The sequence below is a fragment of the Anas acuta genome, chromosome 18 (assembly GCF_963932015.1).
Source record: "Anas acuta chromosome 18, bAnaAcu1.1, whole genome shotgun sequence".
NCBI classification, from domain to species: Eukaryota; Metazoa; Chordata; class Aves; order Anseriformes; family Anatidae; genus Anas; species Anas acuta.
Window position 1 is genome coordinate 5,899,246 of NC_088996.1, and position 25,056 is coordinate 5,924,301.

The 25,056-nt window shown below is 45.1% G+C and overlaps 1 protein-coding gene across 7 annotated transcripts in view; it reads right to left on the bottom strand.

Moving 5' to 3' along the window:
* Positions 1 to 1,107: 1,107 nt before the first annotated feature.
* LOC137841644 (uncharacterized) overlaps positions 1,108 to 25,056 on the bottom strand; it is a 59,846-nt gene continuing 35,897 nt past the window's right edge. For 3 of the 7 annotated variants that reach the window (XM_068654756.1, XM_068654757.1, XM_068654751.1), the window contains 7 exons: positions 7,691 to 7,841; positions 6,619 to 6,930; positions 5,685 to 5,834; positions 5,090 to 5,209; positions 4,282 to 4,314; positions 3,717 to 3,746; positions 1,108 to 3,143 (listed from right to left, as the gene is read on the bottom strand). In XM_068654756.1, coding sequence (XP_068510857.1) covers positions 3,025 to 3,143; positions 3,717 to 3,746; positions 4,282 to 4,314; positions 5,090 to 5,209; positions 5,685 to 5,834; positions 6,619 to 6,930; positions 7,691 to 7,754 — 828 coding nt within the window. In that variant the 5' untranslated portion in view covers positions 7,755 to 7,841 and the 3' untranslated portion in view covers positions 1,108 to 3,024. Of the gene's footprint in view, positions 3,144 to 3,716; positions 3,747 to 4,281; positions 4,315 to 5,089; positions 5,210 to 5,684; positions 5,835 to 6,618; positions 6,931 to 7,690; positions 7,842 to 8,973; positions 9,137 to 11,412; positions 11,571 to 24,127; positions 24,152 to 25,056 lie in introns of those variants that run through there. The other 4 variants (XM_068654753.1, XM_068654754.1, XM_068654755.1 and 1 more) reach the window with 4 other exon arrangements.

Sequence of the window (25,056 nt, forward strand, 5' to 3'; positions counted from 1 at the left end):
GTTCCCCCTCATGAAGAAGATGCAGACCATGATGAGGTCTCCTCCCAATCCCCACTTAATAGCCCAACTGATGAGCTGAAGAACTGAAGAAAGGATTGTGTGCCAAAACCTGGCTGTTATCTTCTAGCTATGTCAGCTGCTTTCTAACTGAAGTTCTCTTCCCCTCCCCAGCAACTTGCTTCTTCTGTCTTCACATCACAGACACTGTGACAGAGAGGGGAGCGAGAGATTTAGAGAGAGGTGTATTCTGTTGTTGACTTCACACTGGCAACGCCCACACTTTACTACCACAGAACAAGCCCCAGATGTGGGGGCTGTTAGTGGAAACATCAGCACCAGCTGCAGTCGATACAGACTGTCAATGCCCCAGGCTCAGCAGCCAGCCCTGCTGCAGGCTGCAATTGAAAGCGTTGGCTTTGTAAGGGGCAAGTGGGAGAAAGATACACTGCTACTTCAGCTAAACCTTAAATTAATATACAAAGCCTGCTCACAAACTTGCAGGCTTCACCTGTATTTTGCCAGTGACGAGCCTGTGTTCTCCAAGCAATGGGATGGTGTGTGTTTTCAGAGCAGCAGTTCAGTGTGTACCTCTCCCGTGGCTTCACGCTTAGAGATGTTCTGTAGCTGCAAGCCACCAGCAAAAGGGAAGCTCAGTCATAGCTCACACCCTACTCTCTCCCTGATACAACAAACAGCTTTTCTTGAAGGAATGATTGCCTGACAGCTGATAAGGGTCATCAGTCCTTGTAAAGAAAATTGAGTTCAGGTGGGTTGTGAAATGGGCTTTCAATTAGCCCTATGAAGACTCACTGCTAGATACAAAAGCAGATGGCAGGAGGGATTTCCTGCTCCTGGGCTTTGATTTTGCAATACTCAAGAAGTGGATCATCCCAATAATGCTGGGTAATGAGTGTGGGGCTCACATGATGGTGATGTTTTGTAAAGGACATGAAGAAGCCAAAGAACAAAATGATCGATGCAGGGTTACCAGCGAATAGCCAGTGTTCAAGTTGGCATGGCATTGTGGTGACTACAAGAACACAAAACAAAGCACATCAAAATAAAACTGCAACTATCAAATTATGCCATCTGTCGAGTCAGGCTACCTGATATTTTCAGTTGATTTTTATTTCAGAACTATTTGTGTGGATATATTTATTCGTAAAAAGGCACATAAAGCAACATCAGGCACATAAAGCAACATCAGGCACTTGCTGAGAGCCAAGAGGATCATTAAAGCCCTTTTCCCAAGACATCGGATGATTGGCATTACAGGCAAAATGCAGCTCAGGAGGCACAAATCAGAACAGCTAGGACTGACACCTCTGAATATCACTGCCTGCAAAATCAGCAGTAGGAAGGCAGAAAAGATGGGAAGGAAAGTGTGTGCATCCCAAAGTCAGTTTGTGAATTGCATCTTGTGACAGATTTAGCTGAGCAACTGCCACTGGGCAGAACTGGGCAGGTAACCTCTATTCCCAAGGCTTGGCTAGCTCTCTGGCCCCAACTGGTGTTAAAGATTAGAAATTAAATTTGCACACTCTTAAATTTGAATCTCTTGAGTTACTACAACATAAGTTGTCAAATAGCATGTTGTCTCTGTTTCAAAAAACTCAAAATCTGAGGGTACACAAAAAAAGAGCAGTGTCAGTCACCAGTTTGACCGCCCTAACATGCACGCACAAATATGTATACACACATTTGTTTTTCCCCATTAAGAGACCACTTCAGAGAACTGCAACAGCCTTTAATTTTAAGACAGTCTTTTTCTAGGTCCAGGAAAATCAGGTATGCATCACTGGAATCTCCTGAAGGCCAGCACGCAGCTCCATGCATCAATGGGAATGCTTGGCACTTCCTGAGAGGCTCTCGCAGAAATGACTTACAGCAGAAAAACAAAACCAAAAGCAACACCCATGATAGCTGCCTTGGTAAAACAAACATTGAACTAATCATACTGTTGCAAAACACCACAGAAATTTCCTACTTGCATTTGAAGGACCTTCCAAAGTTTTGAGGTCAAGGGAAAAAGAAAATGTCCATAACTTTTTAATATACCTTTTTGCATTATTTTTTTTTTGCTACTTTTTTTTTTTTTATCCGTATAGAGTCATGTTACATCCTACATCCTTTGAGATTTCCTGACGAAACTACCAATTTATAGGTTTATGATTGGTTAAACTATGCATAAAAATAATTCAACAAGCATCCATTCCGCTTCAGGGATGTGCTTTTGCAATTTGGATGCTGGTGCTCTTTGCTCAAAAGCCTGATATTTGTTTGGGTATAATGCAAATTTTGAGGATTTACTCAAATCAAGCATGAGCAGTAAATCACTTGAAGATGACATGCTACCTGTGAACTACCGTTTGTGCACCCCTGAAGTGCACGCCTTTCTGTCTCGGCTGCACAGGACAGAGCCTGCAGAGTAGCCTTCAACCTGCAGGTGGCTGCAAAACCAGACTTTTGGCTCAGAAGGCTAAACCACTCTTAAAAACAAACCAGTCACCTGTACGGGCTGGATGAGGCTCTGGACAGCCTGAGCTAGTGGGTGGTCTTTAAGGTCCCTTCCTACGCATGGCTCTACAAAACTCCTTCTCAGGGAAACCTAGAACTAGCCTGGGACTTAACAGATGAGAAACTATGGCCACGCTACTGTGTTACGACATGGAAGATATGCAGAGAACATCTCCATTAAGGTTCAACACGGCCTGCCTGAGCAAAGATGCAATTCTCCAAAGAATTTTAGGAGAACCGATAGTTTCAACCATAAAAAAAAAAGGGAGGATTCAGTTGGTATAAGTCTGTGCTGCCAAACAAGCCATGCATCTTGTGATGCTGGGGCTTCTCAGACAAGTACCGGGAGAGGACAAGAGCCCCTGGAAGCTTTTCTTATTGCTTGCAAAAGTCTGGAGTTGGATAACTAGGGCAATTGCAGTCCTCAGTGAATGCATGGGAATTGTGAAAGTACGTTTGTGAGAACTATTGTGAGGTATAAAATAAACGTGTTTCTTCAGGTGATGGCTAGACTTTGTTTGAGAAGGATGCTGCTGGCATAAGGGCCTGGTTTGTCTCATTTGTAGATGATGCTTCAAATGGCTGTGACCTTCCACTTTCACAAGCCTGATTGGGTTTTATAGCACCTGCAGAATTGAAGGAAAAACATCTGTGAGGCAAAGGCACAGATCGATCTCATTGTGAAATAAAATCAGATTGCCTGATAGGTTTGGAGATGTGAAGTCCTCAGAGAAGCTGCCCTGCCCCATCTGCTTCCGGACTGCCTGTTGCTCTGAAAGGGGAAAGTTTGCAGCTTCTTCACCCAGCAAGTTCACAGCCTCTCTGCTGAAACCATGCCCTGGTTGCTGCAGCCATCAGCCTGTGCCTCAGGGGGGTCTGGGACAGCTCTGAAGCATCACCGAGTGTTACACCACAGGGCAGGACGTCAGGAGAGCCACCAGCAGAATGTTTTTTGCCTATCACACCAATATGTCTTAACAGCATAACCACCGTGACACTACCATCACGTTGTCTTTAGTGAGTTGTACAAGCGCTTGCATAGCTCTTGTTTTTCCCAGGTAGCCTTGTGCTTTAACTAACTGTAGATGTTCAACAGTCTCTGCTTGGTACCATTGGCTTCCTTTATAGTTAACAGAGAGCAACAGGCATCTTCACAGTCATGTCACATCTTAAAACTCATTTTAAGTGCGATGAATCACCTTCTGAAGACAGCTGTCTCTCTCCATTCACTAGAAAGGGAGCAAAAGAAAAGAAGCTTAGGCTGTAACTAACTTCTAAGCAAGTTAACCTTAAACAAATTGATCTGGAAATGTAATTCCTAGACTCTTAGAAGGAAACAACCAACTACCAGGGAAAAGCCAACAGGAGCATTTGGTTCTAAAGAAGGATGAGGTAGTTCAGTAGCTGAGAGGAGACATCTCAGCTTCTGGCAATACAGCTTCAGGTCCCATAAACCTTGGAGCCAGGGATGTAGGGGAGGCAGCTGCAGGCTGAAAGTATGGGATTCAAATCTATGGGATTAAAAATCCCATAAATCTATAAAATCTATATGGGATCTAAATCTACAGACCTAAATCTATAAAATCTATATGGGATTAAAATCTATTAACACAGCCTTGATGCAGTAAGGAAATGGGCTTCCACTGGGCTTAGTCCTGGTAAACACACCTAGCCTTTTGCTGAACAACCTCCTGCCCTCATAACTAAATGATATTACCATTTATCATAATTAACCCCCCCCCCAAAAAAAAAGTCATTGCTTACCTTTAAAAATCTGATAGAGCACTACGACAGGTCCTAAGAAAACAAGAGCAAGAAAGTACCAGCATTAGCAAAGATTTACTTAGAAGGTTTAAAACTAATAGACCTGCAGTTGCTTTTCCCTACTTACATTTATCCAGGATGCCTGAGCAACTGCTATCTGTCTAAAACAGATCCACAGGCCTTGTGTTTCTCCACAACTCTGCACCAAGTGTGATGTATAAATAACCTGAGAGGGGTACCTCTCGGCAGGGATAACGCTTTGTTTGCCACATGACAGCACAGCTGCACCCCAAGTTCTGCACTCTGCTCTAGCACAACAATTTCTGAAAAGCTGCTTTAACACTACTGCACTTAAGAACACTGCACTATGCTCCCTATTCAGTCCATACAGCCCATCCCACCCCTTTCTGTGCATATTATTTTGCAAAAAAACAAACAAACAAACAAACAAAAACACACCACCAATAAAAACATTTAAAATATATTCTTCTCTAAGTTAAAACTGCCTCTCAAGTGCGATCACTTGGCTGCATTAGTGTGGTGGTGAGGAAGTGTATTTTGTGCTTATTTTTCGTACTAAAGCCTGCTGGCCATGGACTATGTCACAGCACCAAATGCGGAGGTGGAGTCCAGGCCATGTGCTGTCCCAGCCTCCCCCCTTCACAATGAATATCACTTAGCAACTTCCTAAACAATTTTATGGAAACAAGATACAGAAAGAAAACGCTGTGCACTTCCTTTTCCACTCCCAGGGCTGCTTGTAGAGGCACGTTACCCATGGGAAACATAATGCTTTGTCAGACTGTACCTTGACCACTTCGGGTTCTTTGAACACAGTACAGTGCCAGTGCTGCTGCACAAACCCCAAGAATCAGGAAAGTGGCAGTGATGCCAATTGTCTTGCTGCTGCCTGGATCTGTTGGATTATCTGCAGAGCAGAAGAAAACACAGGATCCAAATGATCAAACAGGTATACCAGGAAATGAGCCTTCCTCATAAGCAGTTATTTGAATACTTTAATAAGTGCGCACATGACAAGTGTCCTCTTAGCCCGGAGGTAATGTCTCATTTACTATTCACTAGTAAGTGGAATTCTGGAATCTTGTTACACGCCCACCACATACCATCTTCCCCCTCAGCATCCCTGTATCTATTGCTGGATAGCTACAGTTGCAGCACTTATGCCTACATCCAGGACTGGTATATATGGATCAATATGCCTAGGGCCAGGCACCTGCATAGGCTGGGGGAAAGCCCCTGAGTTTGGATGCTACAGCACATGTGGGTCCAAGATAAGAACGTACAGAATATTCCTCCCAAAACACCTGTAAAACTATCACAGCAAGCTGTCTGAGCAAAACTGTCTCAAAGCTAAAGGCAGACAAACACATGAAGAGACTAACCTAGAGTTATATCATCGTGGGTCTTGTATATTGAGCTTATTTTCTTGCTTTCAACGTAGCAGTTCAGGTTAGCCACGTGTGGTTGGATTTCTTCTGCCTCTACTGCACAGCAGATTTTCTCCTCCTCTGTGATGTGATGCACCTCATTTTCTACAGAAGGTGAAAGATAAAAGCAGCATTGAATATAAATATGGATCATTTTAAAATCTTTAACCAATGCTTATAGCTCAACAACTTAGATTCCTTGTGTGCCACACAAAGTTGAGGTTGCTACAATCATCCGTAGTTCACTAGGTGTTCAGATTTTCTTCTCACTAAAGCTGATGAACCCTGCTTTGAACCAATAGTCAAAGTCTTCAAATATGAAGACAGCAAAAATTTTTCATATGTAATTAAGTATATGAAATTTGGGGGGGAAAAAGGGGGTGAATAGACACCGTTGTTCAGGGACAGGTTTGGCATCATTCAGCAGGTCATGAGCAATTGCGTTATACATCACTTGCTTTGTACACTTTGCGCTCTTGGAGCCATGTCCTACACGTAGTGACTGGCATTTTCATTTCTCATCATGACAGTTTTGTGAGAAAACTGGCAGGATTATTTACTGAATTGTACAGAAGAACAACACAGAATGGCTCATTAGGCTAGACCTGGATTTCAGTGTGTACTGACTGAAGTAGATGGATTCATACATTGCAAACCAACACAGAACTTGATCATTAGAACTGCCATTGGAAAATAAATGGTATCTTCATAAATCAGGTTAACATGTTTCACAATATAAAAACAAAACAAAACAAAACAAAACAAGACTCGTTTTGATAAGTTAGTTTTCTCATTAATCTCACTGTCTGCCCAAATATATTACAGTTCGGTTTCACGACCAGAAAAGTATTATCTATATATTCATAGCTAGACTCCCAGCAGAATTTACCTCCAAGCTCCAGGTTGCCACAGGATTGTCCTATTCCCCAGTCTTCCTGCCAGAAGATGGCATAAACTTCATTAAGATACTTAATTTCTTGCTGAAAGCACATAATGATGTGAGTTTCAGTGGTCACCAACTGAATTATGTCATTTGATAATGTCCCATTTTTAGTTTCTCCAATTTTATCAAAGATCTCATAATTGGATAATTGGCAAATTTTGCTGTCACAATCTTTACAACGATAAACTGTCACACGTGTATTGTTACAGGAAAAGCTTTTTGTCTCTTCAGCACGGTCACCTGTTGGCGCAGCAATACCTACAGGAGAAAACAAAGAAAACTGTTAATCAACGGTTTCCTCCCCAGATTTCTGGAGAGATGAGTTCTGGTGAACAAACCCAGTTGTGGCTTAGGAGGCATTGTCTGCCAATGGGGAAGTTTTGTAAGGGACTGAGTCCAGTCCCCAGAATAGTTTTTGGAGTAGAAATATGATACAGCTCCCTCACTGCTGCCATGGGGGTTTGACCCAGGAAGATGGTGGCTTGGGAAGTGAGTTGAGAGACATCTCCCCTCCTGAGCTAAGACACCCCCTGCCCAGGCACATTCAGACGAGTCATCCCTCCTTGTCTTCTCTCCTCCCAAAACTCCTTGGCACAATCCCACCAGGTGCCTCTCCAGCACATACGAGATCCCAGGGCCACGCTGCCAGCCGAGCTGTCAGCCTGCAGCTGGATGCAGCACCACTGACTCAGCCCGGTGTTGGAGCATGCCAGGGCTGGGCTCTGACAGCTGACAGAGGGGTTTTGCTCTTTCAGACCCTCCTGGTAAAGGGCCAGTCCTTCAAGAAAGGACTCACCCCACCTGGCTTCAGGCAGAACCAAAGGAAAAGTCATTCCTGCCAAGGCAGGCAGTTGTGTTAGAGAAGTGAATCACCTTCCCCTTCTTAATTCCTTCTCTCACCTGAGTTGTTCTGTGCTCTTAGCTTCAACTGGACACAACTGAGCTTTCTATTAACAGCTGAAAAGTTTTTAGCTACAGAAGCGCAGTGAAAAGCAAGGAGCTCCAGCAGGAGACTCACCTGGCCGCAGAGCGAGGCCACTGAGAAGCAGCAAGCTCAGCCACGGGAAGCAGGCAGAGCCCATCTGTCCACCTGGGAGCACAGCTCCGGTGCTGTTGGATGCTCCACGATCCTGGGGCAGGCTCACCAGGCTCTTTCCAAACTCATCTCCCTGTTTGGACATTAAATAGCATCCATTACCTCCTTTCTGTTATCTTTCCATAGTCTAAAAGAAAACTGCATCCAGGGCAAGTGCTGTGAAGATTCAAGCCAAGAAAACTGGAATTCAGTGGCCCTATGCACGTCCCTCAGCAATACATACAACAAATCACTTGCTGGCGTTCTGTGCCAAAGGAATGTTTTGTTTAACCCGATATGAAATATTTACTGTTAAAGGGCATTTTAATTTGGAAAAGCTGATGGGAAATATCTGTTCAAATTAAAAATGAAACCAAACAACCCTTAGTATTTCTTTCCCACTAATATCTTGGATTTAGTTAGAAAAACATCCTAGATCATTTCAATTAAACAATAACAAATTTGTAAAGTATGTTTTAGTAAAACTTGACTTTTAATTTCCAAAGGAGAAAAACTCCCAGAGAAGTAACCTAACTTTTCTCACCAGGCAAGCTCCAACAAATGCTTTGCCCTTTGGAGCTTTTTTTTTTTTCAGTAAAAGAATTTTCTTGATACGTCACTGCCCGAGAAATACCTTGAGTGAGTTTCCAATTTATGCACAAAATCCTCAGCAGAAGTTAATGATCACAATCCCCAGTCCCCAGAAGCAGACAAGACAGGAGAAACCCCATCCCCAAAACGAGCCCCTTCCAGCTGGCACAGGAGGGACGCAGCTGATCTTGGAGACCGGCTGCAAAATTTCCCACGGAATAAAATCCGGGCCCCGCCATGCAGCTCCCCGAGCTCTCGATGCCCTCGCAGAGCCCAGTTGATGCTGGGCATGGTGTGGAGGTCCCGGAGCTGCCACCCGTCCGCTTCCACTTCGCACCACACGAGGGACCAGTTCCTCCTCTCTGTGAGTGCTGCTGCTGTTCTCACACGATCTTGCAAGAATTTCTCCGGGTCCCAGCAGCTATCAGCACCATTCAGAGCATCGCGTGAGCACAGGGTCTTCTCTCTTTATCTATCCATACATCTGCAACTAGTTCTGATCTTCTTTTTTCCCCCCAAAAAACCCACATCATTCAGTGCCCTTCCACACAATGCTCACTTAAAGCTTGTTTCCTGCTCTGCAAAGCATCAGTCGGCTGTCCCTGTCCCCTCGGGTCCCAGGGACTGTCACCAACCTTGTCCTCCTGGAAGCCTGGCCCAACGCAGCGTCCCCAGACCAGCTGCAGCACACCTGGTGGTTACTGCCCCGAGGTGAGGGACACCACAGGACTTCTGGTCCAGTTTTCAGCCTCCCATCTCTATGTTCTGTTTTCTCCTTCCCTCTGCAGTCTCCTTGCCTCATCCTTGCTCCTCCTCCTCTGGAAACATTCCTGCCTTCTCCTCCTTCTCTTTTCTTTATGTCTAAAACCCATAACCCTATCTGCAAACCCCTGCCTCCTAACACTGCCCTGTCTTAATGATCCTCTTTTGGCAGGTTTCCAAGAGTCCTCTTGGCCACCTCCTACGATTTATGTTAAATTATCGCTAAAAACAAAACACTCAGATCTAAAACAGAACACTTGCTTTGGACGGAAAACATTTTTCATCAAGGTTTTACCCCAGCTTACTTTGCTTTTGGGGGCAATATGAATTCCCAGGTTCAGAGCTGCTCAAGCTGCCTGCAGAGCTGGAACAAGGGAACACCAGACCCTACATGCAGACCAGCCAGCAGCAGCAGCAGAGTGAAGCATCAGCTGTGTGGAGAGCCCTAACGAGGTGTTCTGGCTTTATTTTTGAAAGGAGCTACTGGAGAACAAATCCCCACCTGAAACCCTCCTGCTTTTCCTTCTTGCAGAGATGCAATAGACAACTCCAGTGTTCATCAAGCCAAGAAAGAGAGTCAATGAAGCAACAGCATCACTTCCCCCGAAGGAAAGGTCCTCTTTCAAAGATAAAGCTGAGACACAATGTCCTGGTGAGCCACCTGCGTTTTCCTGTCCCAGCACAAGCCAAACCAGCTCACCACTTCCTTGGCGTGCACCCTCACGCTCCCTGTCCTCCCCCTCCATCCGGGCTCAGGTGGGGCTGCCCCTTCTGCAGGGACACCAGGGTGATGAGCACAGGGCTGCAGGGCGTCCCTGTAGCCCCCTGTAGGGCTGGGGGGAGCAGGGCTGCTGCCCCAGGCTTCTGGAGCACTTCCCCCTCCGATTGATCCTGACACACAGTCACCAGCCCATGGGAGCCCCCTTTCTCCCCCAGCTGCAAACACGGCATTTCCCTGTCCCTCCTCGCTCCTCCACACAGCCACACACCTGTGCAGCTTTCTGAGCACTTTAGCATATGGCTCTCACAGTCAGGCAGGACTGTCTTGGTGGAATAACACAGTATATTGTCAGAAAAGTTTTATGCATTACCCTAAGCAGCCTGTGTAAAGGACTGAAATTTCAGTTTGAAGAAAATGGTCAGAAGGAAGCAACAACAACAATCAAAGAACTTCGCAAGTGACTACAGATTTTTTTACACTCTGTGCTTTCCGGGAAAAGGAGTGGACTTTACATAAGAGATAACATCAGTATTGCTCACAGTACCCATTTCACCTTTCTGATCTCCTGACTGCCACTCTCAACAAGCCTTTGCAATAAAGAAAACACATAAACAAAACCAGAGAAAGAGGCAAAACAGCTATTTCCAGAGCAAGCCTGCAAGTGCAGTTTGTTACCAGTAGTTCCAGCAAGCAATCAGGAGGACTCGGTCCTTGAGCTGAGAAAACTTCTTCAGAAACCACAATTAAAAATTTATTCCATCACAGCCAGTGGAAAACATTGCTGAGATTTTGTGGTTTGCAGCACATTAAGGCAAGTAGAATTAACCGTTTCCCTAGTTTCGTTTCTTTTATTTTGAAACCAATATCCTTACTGCTTGACCCTTTCTGTTTTGTTTTTCTGTTATGTTTAGTTCTGAACCCAGAGCCATCGGGGTCTGGATCCCCACAGGTCCATTTGGGGTGCAGCAGCAGCCCCAGGAAAATACAGCACCATCAGCAGCAGGTTGGGTGATAGCTTCTCAACAGAGAAGGAGAGAGCTGCAAAGATTTCTACTGCACCCTCCTGGCAAATTATCCTTTACGTGCAAGTTTAGCAGGATGACAATTTCGGTAAGGGGATGTTAGAAAAACTTGCAAAAAAGTTAAGGAAAAAAACAATGAAGAGGGAAAAAAAAACAGTGGTTAACTGGATGACAGAAAAATTATTCGAGGGTAACAGGAGATAAAGTACTGTAATAGATTTATTCTGTAATTTCTGCACTCACTCCCACCTACATAAAATTGCACTAAATAATGAAGCTGTTATGTTTTTGCACTTGCATCAACAATGGGACAGCAGTGCAGAGCTGCTCAGAGGTTGGCAGGCAGGGAAGAAAGTGTGGTGCTATTTGTCTGCCACGGTCACTGACAGAGTAAGGCACGTTTTCCCCTACAGAGAAGACACTGAAGGTTTCCCTTCCACCACAGTCACGCTTTTAGTGGCTCTTTCTAAACGTCTCCTTACAAAGAGGAACCACTAAGTATTTGAAAGAAAAAAGACCAGCTATAGACTATAGACAGGACCTCCTAAAGAAAAGCACAGTACAAGTACCTCAAAAGTGATTTGTGTCCAAGGAAGCCTTCAATGCCTCTTCCTCTGCAGCAAGCCCTGGAGCTGGAAGCTGTGGCTCCTGAGCAGCTTCTCCCTCGCCCAGGACATCGAGCTCTGATTCCAGGAGCGTGGGTCCCTGAGATAAGGCAGACTGACGGCTTTTTCCTCCTTTTAAAGGCAACTCCATTTTCACTTTCACTTTTTGCTATAGGCAGGGCAGCTGGTGCAGTATCAGCAAGGTACGTCCACACTGCTGCATAGGATGTTGCAGCTGGAAAGCACCGCAGCCTCCCCTGCCAAAACCCACTCATGGGATGTGCCCCCCGCACAGGAGCTGGGCATGAAGGCTGCCTCTCTGCGGACTGCAGCAGGGATATGAGCTGAGTGGGTCTGAGACCTGCACCTGGCTCTGCTGCCACATAACAGGCAGCAAGTCTGCACAGCCCTTGGGACAGCAAGGAAACCTCTCTAATTTCTGGAATCATCACAACTCAGGTAAAACAAGCTCACTGGCCTTGGCAAAGCACTTTGAGGTTAACGCCACAGGTATTCATTTGTAGCTGACCACTTTTATAGTTGCTGTTTAATAGAGAAAATATTATTTGTTAGCTCTGACCATAGAACAAAATCTTCAAGCACCTGTTCTGCAGTATTCCACATACTATGTGGTGTGTTTATCTTCTCTGCAGCAACTAATAGGGCTTGTGGAAGATTTCTTTAAATGCTGTCCTCAATATGTCAGAGAATCCCAGAACAGCCGAGGTTGGCAGGGACCTCTGAGGATCACCCAGTCCAACCCCCAGCCAAGAAGGATCACCTAAAGCACCTTGTGCAGGATGGTACCCAGGCGGGTTTTGAGCGATATCAGGGAGCGAAGAGGTGCATCAGCTCCCAATACCAGAACATCTGATGATGCAGACACTCTCCCAGTAGGACTACATTTTCTTAAATACAGCCTGCCGCCCCGGCTCTCAGCACAGTCTGTTTAGGGGCGAGCTTAGATTCAAAACAAATATTTGTCCCATGCACGAATAGTCCAGACTGCCAAATTCACACACATTAAAGCTTGATGCAGACATTTGTTGCCTGTCTTCCTGTCTGTGTTGTGGAAGACATCTGTGTAGAATCAGCAGAGTGCCCTATTGCCAAGGAAGAGGAGGCTGAGGACAGGGGACAGGCAGGTGTATCCCTGAGCTGGCTGCTTACAGACTGCAGCTGGACTGGGAGCACATTCTCCAGTTATTAGGCTCAGGGAAAAGCAGAGAAAGTCCCTGTGGGCTGCGGCTCAGCACCAATACAGCACAAAACCAATCCCTGAGGTGCATTATCACTGTAGCTGCAAGATTTCCTTTCTATTTTCCTTTTCTGTTGCCTGCTCTCAGAGTTCAGGACAAATACCTTACCCAAATTTTTCCGGAATTGCTCTCATCTACATTTTTTTTTTCCTTTTCTGTACCGGATATGCATCCATACCTTACCTGTTACATTCTTTGCCTGCACAGACTGGAGTCAGATTTCCTGTAAAGCCTTTCTAGTTCTGACATGACAAGCATATACTTTTGAGTAACTCCAGCACATAAATTTGCTGCATATTGAAAAGATGGTGAATCCAGTATAATGCCCATGCTTCTTATCTAAAAGCTTATTCCAAAGAGGAATAAGCAGAAATATGACAATGTCCTCCACAATAAACCCCAGGAAAGGAGAGAAAAGGATTCTCCCACCCTCCTAGGCTCCAAACAAATTTATATTTGGGTTTTAACTCAGCCTCCTGAGAAGTTATTATAGACAGAAGAAAAGTATAAAGAGGACGAAATACTTGTGCTCAAAGACATGGAATCCCAATAAAGACCCAAGATGAAGCTTTATCCATAACATTCAAATAAATATTTTGAGAACTAAAACCAAGAGATTTTTAAAAATGTAAATATGAAAATAAATCAATAAAATATTAATACTCCACAAATTAGAAATGAAACAAGCAAATGTGAATGACAGCATGGGAGGAAAAGTGTTGTGCCTTCTGTCAGTTTGTCTGGGAACCCCAAGCTAGTGCATCCCTCAGCATGGGCAGCTCCTGACTCAATAGGAAGGAGACAGAAAAAACACTAGTAACAGGTCTAAGTTAATTTTCCAGGCAGAACTTCGGGTCTTGCAGTGGCCTGAGAAACCGTGTTGGGAATTGCTGCCTGTATTCAACATTTGGTTCCCACACCATGAGTGCACTGAAGCAGTCAGAAAACCCTAGTAGGGAAAGAAAAGGACAGACTTTCCTGCACCTCTGGGCATCTCATGCTATCTGTAGCAGAGAAACAAAGGCAGTAGGATGAGCCAACGGCTTTCTAGAAACAATAAGTGGTAATGAGCTAGCAGGGAGTTGTTCCAGTAAGTCAATATTGTTATAGTAAGCCATTAACTCTTTTGTAGGTTTTTCTTATTTTATTTCTTCAAGGCTAAGGCTCTTCCTTTTCCTCCTAAATGTTTCTTTGAGAAAAACATAAAATACCAGTTACATGTCACAGTCTCACATATTAAAGACTTTCTTTCGCCTGGGCCTCTGGATCCTTGGTAGCTGTGCTACTGCTCAGCTGGTAGCCAGAAGCAGCTCCACCAAAAATTAGGTGCTGTGGCAGTCTCTAGGAGGGATGCTGCCCTCTCCAGCCTGCACGACAGAGCTCAGTGTGGCTTCTGAAATGAAAAGGGAGTGCAGAGTTCAGCAGGGCTACATAGGAGTGTGACCTGATAAAATCATATACTATAATATACTACCACATACTATAATTTAATCAGGTAGAACAGCTGGTACTAAGAGATTTCACACATACCAAATATCAGCCTGCTGTCATATAGCTTGTCCTGGAGGGAGGCTGGGATCTTGCCTGGGGCAAATCAGTTCTTGTCTCAGGAACCCAGTAAAAGGCATGACACATGGCAGCATGTGAGGAGAACCCCATGGAGCTGATATAGGAATTGACAGCCAAAGCCCACTGCTGGGCCAACATACGTGGCTGAGACGAAAGAGTTGCACTGTATTAAATGGTAAACGGCACCTCTCAGGACACCTCAGTCTGTGGAGCCTCCTCATCTCAAAGCCAGGGTACAGCCAGAGAGAGACCAATCCTCCCCAGCCTCCTCCTGAGACCAGCCTCCTCTCTCAATCCCCATGGCCTGAGACTGGATCAAGTAGCTGCAGGGAGGGTTGCTCTTGTGCCTTTGCCCAAACATTCCCATGAGCAGGCTTGGACAAGAAGAGGAAGTGGTTTTGGTTGCCGTTCAAGTCAATTTTCACAATGAACAATCAAACCATCACAGTTTTGCTCTTTCTAAGCTCAGGATACACAGAAGAGCTTGTACTTCCTTACTTAGAACCACTTTGTGTCAAAAATATTTCAGAGAAAGTGAGATCCAGCCAAGGCTGGGAGCAGCAGGAGGTGACTTGTGCTCTAAATCCCAGTACTCCTGCCACAGCCCGCACAGACAGCACAACCTGCTCCTGGCCATGGGGCTGAGCACCTTCCCTGCCCAGCCCCTGGCCAGGGCACAGCCCCACAGGAAAGGCTCCAGATTTGAGCACGGGTGCTTTGGGGTGGGACTAGGCATACACGCACTATGGGGGTGGTTGGAGCTCCCTCAGGACCACTGGCAGAAGAGGATTCTAGCACCCACAGGCTGCTGCTGGCACGTTTGGGCTGCTCGGTCCACCTCAAACAACCCCTCACCTGTTGCACCTCTCTCTGCCACCTGAGACAACCTGGAACCTAGCACTGAAAAACGGAGTGCCTCTACAGAAGAAAAACATACATCTGTAAGGGCAACTGTCAACGTCAATTCAGTTGATAGAGAAACTAAATGCAAACCTGTGCGCGAAGTTCTCAGTGACTGTATATCACCAATTGTACTTTGAAATGTTTACAAGAGACAGGCCAACCATGACTCATTACCACCAGTGGGAGTGGTGTGGAGGTTTTACCTTGCTGGGGAGCTGAACTTCACCTCATTGCACTCTTGCTCTCCCTCCTCAGCGGGAAACGGGGAGTAAATAGAACAGAAAGGGCTCAGGGGAGCCTTTGAGATAAGGACAGAGATATCACTCAACAATTATCGTCATGGGTAGAACAGATACAGCAATAAGTTACATTAATCTCCCTATGCTTATTACTAACAGATAAGAGCAGAGAGAATCTAGAAGCAAACAAAACACCACACCTCTGCCCGGTCCACTCTCTTCTCCCTCCTCATGCTGAATGGCACAGGGGAACGGGGGCTGCAGTCAGTCCACAATGTTTTGTAGCTGCTGCTCCTTCATCCTCTCTCTGCCCATGCTCCACGTGGGGTCCCTCCCACGGGATGCTGTCCTGCCCAAACTGATCCTGCAGGGGCTGCCCACAGGCAGCAGCTCTTCAAGAAGTGCTCCCACATGGGCCATATGGCTCCATACCACATGGCGTACATCTGTCAGGAGCAAACTGCTCCAGCATGGGTCCCCCACGGGCGGCAGCTTCCCCCAGGCCCCCTGCTCCTGCGTGGGCTCCTCTCCACAGGCTGCAGCTTCATCCCAGGGCCTGCTCCTGCGGGAGCTCTCCATGGGCTGCAGCGTGGAGATCTGCTCCATGTGAGACCCATGGGTGCAAGGAGACAGCCTGCTCCACCAGGGGCCTCTGCACAGGCTGCAGGGGAACTGCTGCTGCGTGCCTGGAGCACCTCCTGCCACACTGCCCTCGGGGTCTGAAGGGCCACTTCTCACTCCTCTCTCCCAGCTGCTATGCAGCAGGTTTTGTCCTCCTTCCTTAAATCTGCTCTCACAGAGCTGTCACTAACACTGCACTAGCTCAGCCTTGGCCAGCAGCGGGTCCCTTTTGGAGCTGTCTGGAGCTCTGATCTGACATGGGGCAGCTGCTGGGCTCTACTTACAGAGGCCGCCCCCACAGCCCCTGCTACCAAGCCCTTGTCACATAAACCCAGCACAAACAAGTAGAGCTGGCCCAAGTCCGAGCTGCCACCTTTGACAGGCTTGGCCAGTCCCACGTACTGCAGCATACAGCTCCTCCATTAGGAGTTAAGGGCCCTTATTGCCCCTGTGAATCCTGCCCTGACCCCTTTTCTCTGCTACATCACCGTCTGATCCCGTTTCCTGGTTGCAAGTGGTCTCAAGTGACAGAAAAAAACAAGGGCAGGAAAAGCACGCTGCCACTCCCTATGCCTGAGATGAATCCCCTTACATTTCCCACCAAGAATGAGTTTTCAGTCATGTGCACTGTTGCACCCTGCTGTCTGTCTCAGATACCACCTCACGGACTCTCCCTGAAGGCACACATTGGCCCATGCAGTGCAGAGAGCACTTCAGAGCTCATTCCTTTCGAAGCTCCAATGAGCAGTCCTGAGCAGCTCTACTGAGAGGCACTCAGGGTGAACAAACCCTTTTCCTTGCTGGACAAGAGTTTATTTTTTATTTTTAACATAAACATCATGGTTATTTCTAAACTTCCCATTTTTGCCAGCTGCTAAGTGTGACAGTTGCAAATAGCAGCACAAGGGAGCACATTACAGCCAAGGAATCCAGTGGTCGATTTTTCTGTTCTTCTGGATGACTGAGTGGTGTGGGGAAGTGCTGGTAGGACCAAACTCTTCATGTGAAAACAGCTAGTTCAAATAGTTTATGATTTAACTTCCAGTGCATGCTGTCAGTCCAAAATATATCAATAATCTGAGAAACTAACGCAAAAATCTACTTTTCTTTTGCCCCGCATTTTTTTCCCCACAGAAAAGAAGTTACCTTTGAAGTTAAAGAAAAAAAGAGAAGACTGGAAAAGAAAAGACTGAAGAGTTACCTCATCAATGTGTGTAAATATCTGAGGGGAGGGTGTCAAGAGGATGGAGCCAGTCTCCTTTCAGTTGTGCCCAATGAGAAGATGAGAGGGAAAAAAGGGCAAAAACTGAAGCACAGGAGGTTACAGCTGAATATGACAAGGCATTTCTTTACTGTGAGGGTGACAAAGCACTGAACAGGTTGCCCAGAGAGGCTGTGGAGTTTCCTTCCTTGGAGATATTCAAAACCCACCTAGACGCCATCCTGCACAAGGTGCTCTGGGTTATCCTGCTCCACAGGGGACTAGACGTGCAGAGATCCCTTCCAACCTCAGCCATTTTGTGATTCCGTGAAGGACAAACCATTGGTAATATTTTCTACAAGCATAGAACAGAATCTAGGGAAAACATATATTGCCTATACTATAAATCTGGGAACAGGCAAAGAACTTCAGTATCCAAGAACTTCTCTGAGAACTGCTTATTCTCATAATGTCCATCCTGCCACTCAGCCTCTTACAGATGTAGCTAGCACTGCAACCTTTAACTATAAATTCAGTACCTGATAAACAGGAAAAATATTTTAACATCTGTCCTCAGTGATGAAATTCTCCTCCTTTTATATACCAAAAAGATGCTTTAGAAATTAATGGTTTTCTGTGGGCTGCCAAGCCTTATCTTATGTTAGCAATACAAGATCTGCAAATAAGGTTGCAACATGACAATAATCTGCTAAAACATATATAAAACCATGGAGTACAAAGTAAGAGCTGAACATCAGCCTACTCCTGCATATGCACCAATTTCCACTTAAGGCAAAATTTTCAATCCCTGACAGTTTTGTCCTCAAAGTCCAACCAACATGGAGGCAACCAAGCCAATGGGTGAGGGACAGACATTTGTATTGTGCTTTACTGGTGTCACCACCATTAGGGTCCTTATGTATACAGCAGTGATACTAGAAACTGTACTATTGAGTCAGGCTTTATTTTGACTTCCAGAAATCCTCCACCTTGAACCTTCTCCTATGGCCAAGCAATTTTCTGCTTTCTTTGATCCATCCCGACACTACAAAATTCTTTTCCTTTACTACAGAAATACCAGCCCAAAACATTAACATTAACCTTGGCCAGAACTTTACCCAGGAACTCAATGTCAGAAATGGACAGGAGATGAAAATAAAATACTATGAATACAGAAAAAGCAAGACTTTTTCTAAGGCAAGTAGTGTTTACTACAAGTAGTAAAACACTACAAGTAGTATTTAGGGTTTCTGTTCCTTGTCCCATCAGAGAACTTTCTACCTGCTTTTTTAACATATCTTTTTTCATGTGATGTTTATTTACATATCTTATTTCATTATTAGGTTAAAGGCTTGACTAGATGATCTTAGAGGTGTTTTCCAACCTGAATGATTCTGTGATTCTATGTTCTGGGAAGTTGAGAGGGTAATAATAAAGACCGGGGATCTATCCCAGACCTGTGCATTGATAGTCACTGTATCATTATGTCATTGATCCCAGTGTGTTTTGCTTTCCAAATCTTACTTTCTGACAAAACTTCCTGTTTCATATATGCAATAGGATCGTCTGCTAACCTGATACGTCAGGAAGATAGCTCATGTAATCATTTACAGCTGAAATATAAAACGAGAACCATAATTGTTTATGACAATCTAAATAATATCATAAAAGTGATCGTTACTGCTAAAGTAATTCACCCATCCAGGCTGTGAACAAAAGGGAAAAAAAACTTTTTCTGGCAACATTGCCTTACAAAATTTTACACAGTAAATTTTATTCATGAGAAGTGTAAGAGATGTTGCAATGAAAAACAGCAGCCACAAGTATCTCTTGGCAGTGGAGAAACAGAAACAACAATGCAACAGAAACCAATGCAACTACTCAAAATACCACTAGCAGAAAGAGCTTTTGTAGGTCAGCATAAGAACCACATCATGGTGTTCAGACAGCTGTTAGGTTTTAAAGTCTCCATATATATTTAAAATTTTCTTAAAAGGCCAGAATTCATCCCTCATAGGAGTCCACTACTTTGAGAAAGAAATATCACAGTTGATTCTTCACCAGACGGACAACTGAGTAAGAATTCACCGAATGCAGTTCCCTGACATTTATATATCACCAATTCACTCTCCAATTCTGCATCTCACACCTGCAGTATCATTCAGTGTTTATGCAACATCGGTACTTTGTGGGCTTGGCAGAAAATGAGAGCCCCTTGGGCAAACAGCCCATGAGGCAAGCTGTACCCCAAAGGTGCTGCCCTTGAAGCAGAGAAGATGGAACCAGGGCAAAAAGAAAGAGAGATTTCCTTCTAATCCTGTGGATGGGGAAGTCTCACAGAAAGATTATAGCAGTAATTTTGATCCTTGACTTCTTTGATGTCAAGGCCACGGTCAGTAACAGAGACGCAGCCTCGCTAGCTCCCAGCTAGCCAGGGCTGGTGGCCATGCCAGGAAGCTGCACACCAGCCAAGCACAGGATCACAGAATCGTAGGGGTTAGGAGGGACCTCTGGAGATCATCAAGTCCAGCCCCCCCTGCTAAAAGCAATTTCGCTACAGTAGGTTGAGCAGGAAAGCATCCAGGCAGGTCCTGAATATCTACAGAGAAGGAGAATTTACAACCTTTCTGGGAGCCTGTGTCAGTGCTCTGTGACCCTCACTGTGATGAATTTCTTATGCGTGTTTGTGTGGAACTTCTGTGTTCCAGTTTTTGGCCATTGCCCCTTGTCCTATCACTGCATGACACTGAAAAGAGCCTGGCCCCATCCATTTGCCTCCTGTACTTCAGATATTTATAAACATTGATCAGATCACACCTTTCAGTCTCCCCTGTGCTGATCAGACCCAGGTCTCTCAGCTTCTCCTCATACTGGAGATGCTGCAAGCCCTTAAACATCTTTGTGGCCCTCCTTTGGACTCTCTCTAGAAGATCCTTTTTTAACAGAGGAGCCCACAACTGGACACAGTATTCCAGATGTGGCCTCACCAGGGCAGAGCAGAGGGAAAGGATCACCTCCCTCAGCCTGCTGGTCACACTCTTTTAAATGTGCCCCAGGATGCCATAAGCCTACTTGGCCATGAGGGCACATTGCTGCCTCACAGCCAACCTGCTGTTCACCAGGACTGCCCTGACAGGACACAGGGTTTTCACCAGATTTGTACCAAAGTGCTGTGAACAAAGCCAGAAATGGTGCGATGCCTCCTGCTCCAGGACACTGCAGGGAGCTGGAGGAGTCAGCAGCGCAGAGTGGGTGCTGCACAAGAGCCAGACAGCTGAGGGGCCTCTTTCTGGAGTGTGTGATGAGTACAACGCCACTGTAGCCAGCTGCTGAGCCTCCTCTGGAAACACAGACTCCCCCCCTTTCCCTCTGTGTCCTGCTTCGTCTTAATACTGTTGAACTTTCTACAGCAAAATTACTTAATATCTGAAACCTGATGAAAGGCACAAATCAAAACAACTTTGAACATCATGAGGGAGCAAGGACCAAGCCAGTGTTTGCTTGCCAGGCTGGGCCATTTCATGGCATGCTGAGCATCCACCACTGCCAAGGCCAGCACACACACAGCCATGCAGAGAAGCAGCCAAATCACAGTCACCCAGCTGCAAAAGGTCCCCTCTACCAAAAGCCCTAAGGAAACAGCAGAAGCTGGCGGCAGCCTGGGAAATGTTCGCATTTTTCACAGACCTGGTCATACCTTCTGTAGCATTCAGATTCACTGCAGAATGACAACTGTGATTTTTGCCTTCCCTAGCACCAGGCAGCTTCTGTTATGACTGGCATTTTGTTTAAGGAAAGTGATAGGAGAATTATTTTGAAGCCTGCATAAAAGCGGCTCTAGCTATACACTACATATACCATGCTCACACACTGCTTGTATTTCTGCTTCGTTTCACTGTCAGTCTGTGTAGAGCTGCAGACATTGGCTGAATCAGGTTGAAACAGTGACGTTGTCATATCTGGGGAGAGAAAAAGTCTGAAAAAAAGCAGCTCTCCAGAGGTGAACCGTGTCTGTACTGGCTTAGAGCAGCACTTGGAAAATTCCCACGTGAGGCGACCTCATCTGCTGGAAGAAATGAATGGTGTCAACTCCAGAGTTTACATCAGTGTCTAAAGGCACATGCACAGCTGAGCTTCTTCAAAAAGGCAGATTGTTTTCCAGAGGAGCAAAAGTTCCCAGATGGTGCCAAACTGGAACCACATCTGCAACTGTGAACCTTTAACCTAGACACAATTTGTTGGGTTTTCAGGACAGACACCACGCACCAAACACCAAGGGAGATTTTGACCAAAGACACATAGCACAAGTAATATCCAAAAGCATCTCAGTGATCAGAAAAGAAAGGGAGCTCAGATCTAAGATGTTTGAAGTGTTATAAGCACACTCACAGCCAACATTATAGGTGAACCAGTTTGGCCACAGCCAGTCAATAAATTAAAACAAAATACAAAGTGTTCTGTAAAAGGAAACTGAAAGAATTTAGCACAATTATTACTGCTTAATATCAAAACTAGCTATTAAAATTTTCCCTTTAATTGTAGAGACCAAGGACTAGAGAAAAGAAACTGAAGTTAAAATGCAGGGTTTGGTTCATGGCCACTTTGATTTCTCCCTGAAAAAAACGAAACGGTGACCGTAACTCCTCCTCTAACTCCTCCTCTTTTTTTTTTTTTTTCTCCTCCATTGCTAAGTAGGTGTTATGGAAATTATGCAAGCCCATCACCATAAGAGGGTTTGAGTCTAGGTTTTCTCAATGTTAATAAGCCAACAAGAAGTCTTCTACTGAGTTAAATTACAGCCACAGATCAAGCTAGGTGCCTCCAAGGAGCAACCCTGATTTTCTGATAGCCTTCCAGTTTACAGTCCTCCCTCCTCCACATCCCCAGTGCACGCCATCTGTGTTGTCCAGCTGCATTTCTGGGCCTGGGGCTTCATCTTCTCCTGGCTGGTCTCCTGTCTCTAGGCGATTCTTTGCAAGTGTGACTTGTCTTTTCCTCTTGTCTTAGGATTAGGAAACTTTTAGGTAAAAGTTTTATTTCTACTCCCTTTTATTCTAGTTTCAACTGGGGCTGGGTTACAGTTTCTCTGCTTAAAACCAAAAGGATAAAACTACATTCCCATGGCCTAAAGCTCCATTAATTGTAGCTACTAGGGCTAAGCTGCTACTTATTTTCCTACGGTAGGACATCAGGAAATCTCTTGCCTACTGAGAAATCAAATTTCTGAGACCATGAGCCAAAATGCATGAGCTACTTTTCCTTCAGTACAGATTTTTAGATGCATCAAAAAGCACAGCTTTTCACAGACTAAAAAGAAGAAAAGGAAGAAGGAAGGAACATTAGGGTCCCTGGAGCAGGACACAGACACTGCTCTGATCTCATCTGCCTGGCCAAAGGACTAAGAATACTATTGGGTGATTACTGAAATTCAGGCTTACCCCTTTGAAGCACACCTATAACAACTGTGAAATCAAAACTGAAAAGAGAAATAAAGACAACCTCTGAGGAAGGATTTGTAGTATTAAGCCTGGTTGATAAAACTCCACTGACAAGGTCTTCCTTTCCGTGGGACAAAGCTCTTTGTGGTGGCTACCAGCACCAACTGCTACTTCCAGATAAGAGGTTTCAGAGCTTTCAAAGGCAGCACCAGAAAACCACAGCCAAGCTCAGCAGCAGAGCAAGCAAACCCATGTTTAAGTAAATACACAAGGCGCCGTTCCCTGATGGTCCTCCTCACATCTCCTTTAACTACAAAGGAAACTCTGGGTTTTATGTTCCTGACACATGGCCAATACAACCTTCTTGTTAATGATCCTTCTGGCCTTCTGGCTTCTGTGTGCCACATCAACCCACTTTCCTCTTTTCCCTTTGGCATCACGGCATGAAGGCAAGAGCCCTGCTTTGCCCTAGGCAGCTGCTGCTCCAACGCACCAGTGCCCGCGTACCCTTATGCACAGCAGGAGAGGTGCCTGCACCCACCAGCAGGCACCTAAGGGAAAGAGCTGTGGGCATCCTTCCCTTAGGGAATCCAAGCATTTAGGAAACAAGACAAAGTCTGTGCATCTCCCTCCCCTGTTATTTTTCCCCCAGGGAACTGCTCTTTTTGTTTTCATGGACATCCCTCCATTGTCAGGAAGCAGATCCGAGCAAAACCACTGAACTGCTCCGCTTTATAGCTGCTTAGAAAGCACTGCTTGCAGTGCTTCAAAGCTTCACCACGTACCTTTCTGTGGAGACCAGCAATTCAGCTACTACTGTTTGGATGGGTTTCCTCAACGGAAAGAGCAAGATTTGGGGGCTAGCAACTGTGCCAGAGCATCATCCCCATGCCAATACAGCACATTTCTGCCCTGTTTGCTGCATCCAGTTGCAGCTGCCCGTTTCATTCCTTATCAGAAGCTGTTAAGGGGTAAAGCCCCACTGCTGATAAGGAGAGCTTTCAGACCTGTCTGTTCTCAGACAGGGAAAGTTCAAAGCTCCTATTTCACTAACAGGTTCGTGTGATTATCGTTTCTGTTCTGATCTTTATTTCTTGCTTAATGATGACAAGATGCAATGTGGCTTGCCAATAAACCGAGCCTTTTACAGTAAAATGTGCTGCTGCTGGCATCGGGAGAACAAGGGGAGGAAGACATCAAAGCCTGTGAGCACAGGTTTAGTGATGTGGATAATCCCTAACCATTTCTTTCTTTCCCTAATCCCTAACAGAATTTCTTTCTTTCTATTTCTGTTTTTTGAGGGGATGGGAGGGGCAAAAACTATCAACGTTCATTTTAGTTACTGACCAGTGCATTATAAGGTTACAACAGGCCAGAGACCTACAGGGTGGTTGACCCCGCTCCTTCCCCTATCTGCCTGTGTAGCTCCACAGAGCCATAAGCTCTTACCCTTATCATCTTTCTTTACTCTTTCTGTCACTCGATGTATTTCTTGTATATCATGATGGACAGCAGAGTCTTTCATTCCATTTTCTCAAGCTTGTTTCATCAGCTACTTCAAGTCTTCATGTAACAGCGATTTCTTCACCAAGGTAAGGTTCATTCCAATAGGAGTAGGTGGCAGATAAGGAAGCAGAATATAATTGGATGTAGTAAGTTGCTAAGAGGTGACAGAAGCTGAGTAACTAAAATCACATTCTAGAATTTTGGTAAAATTACAAACATAAACAGAGTGATTACCGGTATCTTCAATAGTAGTATCTCTGACTATAGAATCACCACAGGTTCTAATGCAAACACAATCTTTCCCAATGTATACAAGTACAGTTTCAAGGGTTTCATTAGGTGTATCTCAAAGCGACAAATATTTTGTTTACTGTCAAAACAAATGTCTTGGGCTTCGAATGTGTTGAGGGCATTTAAAATAAACTGATGATCATTTTCTTCAGTTTGTTCCCAATGGGATAAAATGTCTGATAGAAGCCATTGACTTGCTCCTAAGGCCAATAAGGATGATTTTATCGGTCATTCCAATTTCCTTAGGTCATCCGTAGTAGCGGTTATTCTATTCATCGGGACTTCAGCATCAACGCTATTTAGTATACCTAATCCTGTTCCAAATAACCCAGTTGCATCCCATAACATGTGCTAAGATTGTTTCAGAAAACGTCTATGTAACCATGCTAACCGAAGGAAATTACAAAAGGAAACAAAATATGCTCAGTTGTATTCAGCCGGCAGGGTTAGAAAGAGGGTGAAATAACAATTTTAGACTTCCCATGTGTAGGGATATTTGGGACTAGTTAGTACCATTGCTACTGTTCCAACATGAGGCATTTTCACAAGCACAGGTTGTCCAGTGTAAAATCCTGCAGGAT